The sequence below is a fragment of the Anneissia japonica genome, unplaced genomic scaffold, assembly GCF_011630105.1.
Source record: "Anneissia japonica isolate Jap-2015-1 unplaced genomic scaffold, ASM1163010v1 scaffold750_len1593409_cov174, whole genome shotgun sequence".
Classification (NCBI taxonomy): Eukaryota; Metazoa; Echinodermata; class Crinoidea; order Comatulida; family Comatulidae; genus Anneissia; species Anneissia japonica.
This window is the reverse complement of record NW_022756705.1, coordinates 1,460,028-1,471,482: the sequence shown is the minus strand read 5'-3', so window position 1 is coordinate 1,471,482 and position 11,455 is coordinate 1,460,028. Positions and strand designations below refer to the sequence as shown.

Here is an 11,455-nt window from a genome sequence, read left to right as displayed (position 1 = left end):
TAGGTCATGACCTTATAATTGGAACACACAAGATAAATTAACAGAATTACAATTACTAAAGTTAAAATGACAATATAAAAAATAATAACAGTATATAAAAACATTTGAATTGGAACGTCTTTCAAAACTCAGGTGTACACACAAATGATTTTTATTGTATGATTAGAAATAGTCTCATCCCTGAGAGAACCATCCCAGAAAGATACTCAGTTTTACTTTCAGTATGGCTGCAGATTATGTAACTATTATAACAATATATTGATCTTACATAAAATATTATTTTATTGCGATTTAAAGCCTGATGCGATAGCGTTACGCCACATTGTCCTAAAACTGTTTGATTTTTCTTTGACAGGGAAACTGGGAAGAAGGGCTTGCTGCGATGGATAAAGCCATCAACGACATGCCACGTACTAGGCACCGTCTGTGAGTATTCTTACATCATACATCAAGCCATCATCTTCATCTTTCTTAGTCTTTAATCTTAAATCCATTATTAATCTTAGATCCATTTCTGAAGTCTTCTATGCTCAGGCCATGAAGTCTTCGGATCAACTGTCCCATGTTTACACATTTTTTTGCAATTCAAATCACTCTGACTTTATCCATAGTTGCCTTTATATTGTGCAATGAGGCCCTGGTAAAGAGAACCACCATCTTCATCATCATCATTGTCATCATTAGCAGCATCATGCTCATTATAATCATCATCATTGTTACCACCATCATCCATTACTATCATCATTATCATTATAATCATTATCAGTCGTCATCATCAATACTTATTGTGACCACCATCAGTATGATCAGTATCTTCATTTTTGACACTGTCCTTTTCATCATTATCATCATTCACCATTATCATTAATTTATTTCATCATCATCATCATCATCATCATCCACCACCACCATTTTCATCGTCATCATCATCATCATCATCATCATCATCATCAACATTTTCTCCTTCAGCTTCCTTATCTGCAATCATTAATTTTTCAAACATTACTTAAAGCTACAAAAGTAAATGCGGGTCCTTATTTTCTATGATTTTAGATTGATATTCAAGCATCGTGTGATGACCAAGGCTAAGCTGGGCCGCCAAGTTGAAATGGACTTGGCTAAGTTCAAGGTTTGATTAGATTTATGTATTTACACACATAGGCCCATGATTGCCTGTAGCATGTGTGTGAAAGCATCAAAACACAAAACAACATACACTTACGAGGCAGGACCAGTATACCTTTAATTTAAATTATCACTCAAAATCAATACAAATACATTGTAAATTGAATTTGTTTTTTCTAAACCACAATATAAACTATACGTACTTGCGAGGCTTATTTATTGGGGTTTAGAAAAAATTAATTTGGTTTCAATATTATATTCAAACCAGATGAAACTATTTCAACAATACAAATAATACAAATATAGACTATAGACAGACAGATAGAACCCCGTATACCAATAGACAGACAGATTGTCTGTCGGGAAAGTTGTGATCTTTCTGCATTTTTGTTTTCTTATTGTTTGTTACTTCTACACAGGATGAGAGTGAAGACTACGTAGCATTGATGTGGCATAAGGTGGCACTGTGTTCCAAAGATCAACTAGAGCAGCTGACTTCGCACCAGAATGCTATTGAAGCTCTAAAAGTACGTTGGGGTTGACAGATAATATAGGGGTATATAAAATAATGTAGGAGTAAGGGACTATATGTAGATAATTAAAGGGAAATATGAGAAATGGAGTTTAAGCTAGTGCCAGTGAAGTAGAAGCATTCAACACGGAAGTTTGCTCCTAACTGGGAGATGAGGAGGAGCACAAGATATATAATGTAGATAATTGAAGAAGGCTAGGCATCCAAACTTAGTATAGTATTTAAACTTTACAACTCTGCACTTCTCATGCAGTACATGTTCATAGTCTTTAAAAACAACTCTCTCTGCATCTATTCTTATTGTACCCTCTTTTCATACAAGACCTAAGAGGATAGAGCCTACTTGATTACTGCTCTTAAGACTGATTTGGGCAGATGACCTCAAGGGGAACAAGCACTAGCAGACAATTGGGGGACTCGGCTTGATATAAAACTGATGGGAATAAGCTTCGCAGCAGTGAAATGACATACTGTACATATCAAATGGACCTTTCAAACTTAAACTTAACAACTGACCAGTTAGAAGAAGGCTAGGAATTTGCATGTGTGCTACAAATACACGCATGTTTTCTCACAAATGTATGTGTGTGTATGTTTTCACACCTTCGTTTTGTGGAACCTTAGGAATAGTATCCATTCAAGTTTATGTTTAATTGTTTGCTTGGAGAAAATAAAAAAATTAAATTTATCTTTCATTATCTATTCTTTGTTGCAGTCTTCCACCAATGATTGGCAGAAGGTTGAGTACTTACTAAAGTTTGGTGAGTGGCTTTATGTAAATGAGTTTGGCATCCAGGACTGTGTTGACCAGGTTCAGTGGGCAGCTGATATCTTGCTCAATATGAAGATAGTGACCAGATCCAAGTTGGAACAAGGTAAATTACCAAAATGAGACAAATTCAATTATAATAAAATAGAACAAGGTTACTTGTTTTGTTCGACATTTTAACATCCAAAAAATCCATATCTTTAAACCTGAATTGAGTCAACTTGGTACAGAACTACAATGAAAGCTGACTGTTTTCAGATAGGAAAAACTTTTAACCAATCAGTTTACTCTATTTAAAGCAACTGGTATGGCGACCACATGTGCATCAAATGAAAATGGGTTTCATTATGTACCTGACATAGCCTGTGCATTATATGATTTAGGTTAGGATAAATTGTTATGTAGCCCACATTATAGATATGGGTTTAAGATAGGTATGGAGGCCCACATAGACCCATGCAATAAATATGTACAGTAAAACCTCGATTTTACGTACGGTACGGGACCGGAGGGTGTACATAAATCGGGCGATTCGCAAAATAGAGGTTGGGTTAAATTTGTGGTTACCTTTGACCTAATACATACGTAACGCTCATTAATAGGTGTGTATGAACGAACGATGTTACCTAGCTAGGCTAGACCTAGCCTCTAGGCCTACGAATAAAACCATGTGTTTAGTGTTTTTATTCATCACTTTACGATGTCATAATAAATTGTTCAAATAAAACCATGTGTATAGTGTATTAATTCATCACTTTATGTCTTTTATTTAACTAACGAACATGAAAATACCTATACAACAAAGGTGTAACTTGGGAATTCCCCTTCATGCCTATTCTAAACAACAGAGCTGTGGTGTTGTCTGGCCTGTTGAGACAAACTAAACCCATGTGCACTGGGCGAGCCAACCAATTAGCGTTCGTGTACGAAACTATGCCTACTCAGCTTCGTGTAGAAAATTAGACCAGACAAGTTTTTCCATGGTTTGCCACACGAACCTAGGGAGGAAAGCAATTATTTTGAGCACCATTGGTAGTTGTTCATCTCACTCAGTTCACGTGGTTTTAGATTATAACAACCTGGTATTAGACTCAATCAACATTGCTGTTTAATGAAAATACGTTGCATTTTATGGTTTGTTTATTGTTATAGTCTTTTTACTTATGGTTGCTCTGAAAAGGGCCATTTGTTTTGAATATTTTTGGGGTTTTTGATGACGTCATCGTCGATACGAGGCGTACGTAAAACCGAGGGTTCGTATAACTGGGGTACGTAAAAACGAGGTTCTATTGTATCAGTTTAGGAAAGGTATGAATGTACATTAATTGTCATGATTACCCATGCAGACCTGTTCTTGTCACAAAAATCAGTTTAATATGTATGCATGGATACCTTCATCATTTAAATATTTAGCACAGCATACATCAAGAACATTTTTTTAATGCTAAAAGTAAGCATTTTATCATGAATTTTAGCAAAATCAAAGAAGAAGAGGAAGGGTAAGAAATCTGGGACAACGATCTCTTCAGCAGCTCCAACTGATACGAAAAGATCAGAGGAGGATGTAAAGGCAGCAGGTGGCGAAAGTGAGTGTTCGTTGTCACAAGACCATTCAACACAGCGCACTGTATTATATTCACAGTACCACCTCACATCACTAATACTTCTTTTTTTAAACTATCTATTTAACTATAGGCTCCATACAAAGTATTAATTATTTTAGAAAATTGGCTTTCCCACATCTACTATCATGATTTTATTTTAGTCCTCTTTCATCCATTTGTACTTCACAGAATTCAGTCATTCTGAAATATTTATCCTCTGATTGGTTGTAATGCAGTATATAGACATAAACACTGATCACTAAATGTTTTGTTTATAATTCTGTTTCAAGAATACTTATACTTAGATAAACTAATTTGCATTTAATAATTTAGAACCATCCATTCCAGGGTACTGCATGTCCACAATAATAATTATCCACATGTTCGTCTTCATTCCATTATCACCTTTGCAAAATGATAAACACCTTTAAAAATTGGTTTATGATCAAGATTTGCAAAAGATTTCAAGTTGGTAACTACCCTCATACATCTGATGTTTCAGAATCAGAACCCAAGGGAAACCATGGAAGTGACAGTGAGGAAGAAATCAATGCAGCTGACTTTATACCTGTCAAGAGACAGACAGTAGTTGGACTGTCCACTACAAATTTACTGCTCAATGTAGTCGAACTGACCAGCGTCAAGCAGCTGGAGTATCTATTTCGTGTCCATGTTATGCTTGCCCTGATGTCCGGTCGGGCTAGTCCACATCACAAGGAATATTGCTTGCTTGCTGTTGGTTTTCTGAATCGGATTTGGCAGGTATAAAGTACAAATTAAAATATCCTAGGACGATTGATGTCATAATTTTAGTCGTGTATATCATTTGAATTTAATAATAATTATAATGATTTATAGGTGTAATTTTTCCCAACCTGACGTGAAAGTGTACTATAGCTCGTCTAAACTGGTGGTAGCCACTGTGTATGCGCTGGACTGTGGAAATCTCCCCGGTTCAATGCCCAGTGCTTCTCTCCTTGTTTTTTTAGCTGGAGGGCTGAACTGCAAGTTGCAATAGCATACTGTCTTTCGGATGATAAATTTTAGCTGCTGGTTTTGTGCATTATTATGGCCCATGTGCATGTTAAAGAACACAGTGCACTCCTTGGAAACAGTAGGGGTTTGTCTCCACCAGAAGGACCCCACTGGAAATAAATCTTCTTCAGACTTTCATGAGTTATCCATCCATCCATCTCAAAAAAGTGTAACCTTCTCTGGGTTTGGGACGTATACATACAGCAGTCGTGCAGCTGTACTGAGCGCTCAAAACTACTTCATTCAATGCCTCAACATTCTATCAGATATTCATTTATACATTTGGGTAGAGAGAGGGTAACAAGTAAAGTGCTTTGCCTAAAGACATAAGTTAAATTTACAGTGAGGATTTGAACGATGCATCAACTGTTCCCTACAAACGCTGTTGCATACTGTTCCTTAATAGAACTTGTTTTTCCTGTCAAATTAATTTAAGATTAATAACCAACATATTTCTTCCTTCGCTAAAATGTAACCATTTATTATATTTTTTCCATCTTTATAGGTTGCAGTGACCTCAGCTGGTCAAGTGGCCAAGGAAGTGACTAAAGTTGCCTCAGCAGAGCAAATAATCAGCAAGACCTCTGCTAAGGGTAAGAAAGGGAAGGAGAAAGGAAAGGATCAGGAGACACCTAAGGAGAAACCCAAAAGAAAAGGACCCATTGATGCTTTACCAAGTACCATTCAGGATTGGGCTGTGTATGAGGTTCCTGATGAGGTAGGAACATATTTATTGCAAAAATTCTAGAGGGCTCCCTCTTATGCATTATTATATCTTACATCCAAATAGAACCATACTGGTAGAATAAAATGACTGTACCAATTTACACACATCAGAAATAATGTTTGTGTATGATCCTAACCTGGGTGAAAGCCCTCCGGCCTCTTCCTTGCAATATCGATGACGATCACAAAGAAATGTTGAGGTTTGTTATATGCGTTATTGTGATTGATTCATCCAGGTAAGTATTTACAAAATACAGTAGTAGACAAATGAATATAGACTTCAATATAATCACACTATTGTCCATATTTGAATGTCTTGAAATTTTGTTTGACTCAGATATGCAACAAAGCAAACCACATTCTCATTAGCATTTTAGGATTTTTATAACGCTATTGGTAGGAGCATTGTTTACTATTACTAATTATTTTAATAGATTGTTATAATTATTCACTATATACATTGCGTATATATCCATAAGCATTAAAGGGACCTCTTGGAGCATTTATTGGTATTAATTTTAGTTTTCATGATTTGACACTTTTTATGACTAGATCCGGGAAGCCTTCAAGGATGACAACACTGGTGAAGGGGTCAACAGTGGTACAATCTTAAAGCCTGTGAGTCTTTTATGAAAGTTTTTTTTTTATTTTCTTTTTTTTTCAATATTTTGTCCCTTTATATTATTGTATTTTAGTTGATTTTTAGACAGTAATCTAATGAAATGTGATTGTTCAGATTGTTAATATCTGTTCATAAAATTATCTATTTTTTATTCATTTAGATGGTATATTATTGTTATTATAATTATTATTATTATTATTATTAAGATAATAATAATAATAATAATAATTATAATTATAATTCTAGATTTATATAGCGCAATATCAAGTACAACTTGGCTCACAAACAAATTGAACTAAAATAAAAACTTACAGTATAAGAATAGTTAGTTATATATAAATAAGATTATTATGTTGCTAGGACAAATAATAAAGAAAATAACAAAGTGTGTTGAGGTAATCAGTATCAGTATTGAAAAAATTGTATATGAATATTATATTATCAATCGTTATTCATAATATAAATTATCTGGTTTTTTTGTTTTTTTTGGTAGACGTTGACGATGTATTACATTGACCGACTTGTGGCTGAACTAAGTGACCTTAGCTATGGACATTTGACTTTTCAAGCCCTTATTTTGGGTGAGGTTATTGCTGAAGATATAGCGCAGTCTCCAATAAAGGGAACGAATTATCGTCTTCGGTGAGAAAAAAGTTACTATCATCATCATTGTCATTGTTATCAATTTTATTATCATTGAATGTAGTTTTTATTATTTATTATAAATTTGAATAATTTAAAAAGTATAATAATCTATACACATATACTTTAAAACTATTATAACGACACTATAAATGGGGCTCATGTCAGGCGTGTGCTTTAGTTTTAACTTGCAAAGACATTGCTAGGCTTAATGAATCAACCATGTTTTGGCAGGATCTACTGCCATCATCATTGTGGAGACTGCCTGCAGGAAATTTTATTTATGAGAGAATTGTGACATAAACATATTTATCTAGTAGTAGTAGTAGTAGTAGTAGTAGTAGTAGTGTGATACATTTCATATTATTTTTATTGTATGTACTTTGCAGAATTGCTGATATTTGTCTTGAGCTAAACCTTCCATCAGCTGCCACATTCCATGAGGAATCAGCCGGTCCTATTGGAATTAATGCATTAGACCAAGCAAAGTAAGACTATAGTTTGCAATTTCAGAATCCGAGGAACATTGCTTGCTTGCTGTAGTTCATTGTTTTTTACCGTAGTTAAACATATACTGTTCCCACTCAAGAAGGCCCCTTGATAATTTTTTCCTGGGGTTTAATGAAAGATTTGGAATCAAGCTGTGCTTAAGATGCTTGCCATCTAGGCATGAAATTCTGGTTTTAAGTCCTGTATACCTCCTTTAGAAGTTGCGTGCATTTCATTTTGTTGTTGAAACAATTTTTCTCATAAAAATTTCAAAATCCTGTATACCATCATGATACATGCTACCATCATGTATACAATTCCTAGATAAAATATAAGCATCATAAATATTAGTGATGCATCATCATAAAATTTCAGGTCCAGAGAATCGATCGCTCGCTGGAAAGACAAACAGATTCAAGTGAAAAAGGAACAGTTACGTGTCAGTGAATCTAAACGAGTGTTGACTGGTGACAACAACAACTCCCCTAAGAAGTCTGTCTCAAAAGCATTCATAGCTGCAGACCAAAAGGTAATCTTTTATTAAACATTAATTTCTAATTTAGTTTCTCTAAAACTGTCTGATTAAAAACAACATTAGTAAATACTCAATATTCTTGTTTGATTGACAACTTGTATGTTTCTTCAGGCTGACATTAAGCTTCCAATCCAAGGCCTTGGAAAACATCTGAGTTCAGCAACATTACGGGAAATGTGGACAGAGCAAGCCACCATCCTCCTCAAGCAGGTAACAACATTATTTTAGATGATAAGACATTTTTTTTATATCTTCATAATTTGTAATCAATCATTTATTGAATTATTTTATTCACTTTCCTGACCTATCATTATGCCATAAAGTTAATAGGACAAAAAATAAAGAATTTAATGACACTATTAGAATTTCCTCCACCCCCTAGCCTCATATTGAGACTTACAGTAGTTTAAAACATAATTTCTCAATTAATTTCATAAAATATAGATAAGTAATTTGTGTTATCTTGCTTCCAGAAGAGAATAAAACTTATTTTTAAAAAATGAAACTTCAGAAATGATAACAGATTCTCATTTTTCTCTCTCTCAAAAGGGTTATTACCAAGCAGCTCGTCACCTGTTAGATGAGGCTTACCTGGCTTCATCTGCATTTAGTGATGATGCCACAAGCACCCAAATCCTGCAGACATTAGCCCAGCTAGCCTATCAAGAGGCTAACTATGGCCAGACTCTGAATCTGCTGAAAGAAGCCCAGGTTTGTACTTGTTTAATAGCCTTCAAGCAGGAAATTCATTTTGAAAATCCATAAAGCTCTGTCCACACTATCAACTTTTCTTTGACAGAAATATATTGTATGCCCATATATAGGCATGATGTGGATATATATGGTCATGATGTCATCATGACCATATTTAGGCATGTCACATGTTTTTGTCAAATAAAATATGATGGTCTGGACAGCACTTTATGGTAAACAACTTTAAAATGTGAGATGAAGCAAACCAGGAGTCAAAGACGACAATGGTGATGGCTGTGATTAAACCAATGGTGGTGCTGCAGGATTAATTGTGGAGAAGATTGTGGTAGAGGATATGATGGGGATGGTGGTTGAGAAAAGGGTTGTGATATAATGGCTCTTGATGAAGATAATGACAATATGGTCTTCTGTTGTAGAAGCTGAATGGCGATGAGATGTTCTGGCTGGAGACATCACTCTTAATGGTGGATGCCATCCTAGGTGAAAATGAAGATCCTAAGAAGAACAATAAAGCCAGAGCCCTGCTTCTGAAGGCTCTAGCCGTGTATGAGGACCTAATCCTGCAGAGACCCAACAAAGCAAGCCTGCTAGCCAGCATCAAAGGCAAGCTTCTAGCCAAGTAAGTGTATCTCACACAAAAATGGATGCAAGCATCAAATCAGTAGTGGTGATTGGTTCATAAAAATAGCGTTTATAATCAAAAGCCGCAATCGCACTGGATTTAAAATAGGGAAATTTTTACCGAGACTGTGGGTAACATTCCAATGGGTAAACTTCCTGTCGTTCGCACTGGGATTTATCGACGTGGTTAGTTTTACCACAGGCCATGGTGAAACTAACCATTCGTACAGATACAACTATTGGGGGCGCTAAATCGTGACGTTCACTTCCGGTATGTGTGGCAAAACAATTAACGAAAGCGCGCGTAATTAGAACTGCTATATTCAAGATTGCCTCAGATTGCCTACGTTGACGCTCACGTACGACAGATCGTAACAAGCTAAACCGCCGGGTTCTCCTTCTTGTTGTGACAGTGTTTCTTTGGACTAGGCCCACATCATGTTGTATTTGTTGATAATCGCGATGGAATGTCTCACCAAGACCTATCACATTTATTAATGCTCCATATAAATCGGCCATTGAAACAAACCGAGTAAACAAGTGAAAAAAATGACAAAATTACTCAAAATCAAGACACTAGCAAACACGCGCGAAATTAATCAAGATGTTTGTGTGTGACGTTTTATTCCAGGTCACTACCTGTCTCTTATACACATCTAGATGTGTATAAGAGACAGGGACTCGGTTAAATTAACCGCGCGGCTTGGGTAAGTTTCCTGTCAGGTAAACTTCCTGTGCTGTTCGCACTGGACTAATTATGGTAAAACTAGCAAACGTGTTGGTTAGTTTTACCAAAAAAAGTCCAGTGCGATTGTGGCTAAAGTCTCTCCCAAGTCACAGGATTCTCCCAGATATTGGAAAGGCCTCCCACACTCCAGTAGGCAAGCAAGAATATTTCTTAATAAATACTCATTCTTCCTCAAACTATTTGCATACTAATACTATCTGTATTGTCAATTGTCTCCTGGAAGTTAGCACCAATGTGATCACCATGCACATAAAAATAAATTAAGATGTGTTAAGAAAGCTCATTTAAACAGATCTACTGGTAGTGAATTCTTCAAGTTCAACTTGCAATTTATTGATATAAATTAATTAATTACATGTTTTATGTATTCATTCTAAAATACTGTACATCCTGATGGATAGCAGTACATAAACAAAATTTCCTTTTTTCCATTATTTTTAGTACTTACTTGAATGATGTAAGTGCTTGTTTTTAGTACTTACTTGAATAATGTAAAGTGCTTGTTTTTAGTACTTACTTGAATAATGTAAGTGCTTGTTTTTAGTACTTACTTGAATAATGTAAGTGCTTGTTTTTAGTACTTACTTGAATAATGTAAAGTGTTTGTTTCTTCATAAAGGTTTGCCTCTCTACAAGTTGGTCATGTTTTATCTGAGAGCAGGAATACGATGGACCCCAAGGCACACAGAGAACTCCAAACAGCATGCCAGGTAAGGAGCACACTCATATCTCAATGAATGTAAGTTATAAATTGATACTGTATATCATTGATGATATTAAATGCCTGATTATATCTGAAGATCAATGGTAGTGATGAAAGTTTTGTGTTATTAAAATTTACATACATTTTATTTTTTTAAATTTTTAATATTGGTATAAAAGTCTTAAGCTTTGTCCACAGTATTACATTTTCTTTGAAAAAAAAAAAAGTATGCCCATATATAGTCATGATGTGCCTATATATGGACATGATATAATGCCATCATTACCAAATTTAAGCATGTTATGATATGTTTTGTCAATACTCTTTATTGTTTATAAATGATAATTCATATGTATTGAAAATAGCATTTAATGTATTTAATATGTCTTGTATCTCTGTGTTAAAGAGTTTACCTATGTTTTTATATACTATATTTTAATTATATGTATGATTTTAAATAAAGTAATTTTCTATATACATTCTTGTGATGGACATAAACAAATACCTCCATGCATAAACAAATATATTAATATACATGAATATCTACATGGGAAGTGGTGCCCTGATGATTGATGTAAGAAATACAGGTC

The 11,455-nt window shown here is 34.8% G+C and overlaps 1 protein-coding gene across 1 annotated transcript in view; it reads left to right on the top strand.

Annotated features, from left to right (window-relative positions):
* LOC117124340 (cilia- and flagella-associated protein 46-like) overlaps positions 1 to 11,455 on the top strand; it is a 28,223-nt gene that overhangs the window by 554 nt on the left and 16,214 nt on the right. Inside the window, exons 3-17 of the mRNA XM_033270548.1 lie at positions 356 to 426; positions 1,054 to 1,129; positions 1,545 to 1,652; positions 2,373 to 2,532; positions 3,902 to 4,012; positions 4,533 to 4,792; positions 5,571 to 5,783; positions 6,344 to 6,409; positions 6,907 to 7,055; positions 7,445 to 7,543; positions 7,920 to 8,073; positions 8,191 to 8,289; positions 8,629 to 8,790; positions 9,210 to 9,412; positions 10,782 to 10,872. Of these exons, the coding sequence (XP_033126439.1) occupies positions 356 to 426; positions 1,054 to 1,129; positions 1,545 to 1,652; positions 2,373 to 2,532; positions 3,902 to 4,012; positions 4,533 to 4,792; positions 5,571 to 5,783; positions 6,344 to 6,409; positions 6,907 to 7,055; positions 7,445 to 7,543; positions 7,920 to 8,073; positions 8,191 to 8,289; positions 8,629 to 8,790; positions 9,210 to 9,412; positions 10,782 to 10,872 (2,022 nt within the window). The remainder of the gene's footprint in view (positions 1 to 355; positions 427 to 1,053; positions 1,130 to 1,544; positions 1,653 to 2,372; positions 2,533 to 3,901; positions 4,013 to 4,532; positions 4,793 to 5,570; positions 5,784 to 6,343; positions 6,410 to 6,906; positions 7,056 to 7,444; positions 7,544 to 7,919; positions 8,074 to 8,190; positions 8,290 to 8,628; positions 8,791 to 9,209; positions 9,413 to 10,781; positions 10,873 to 11,455) is intronic.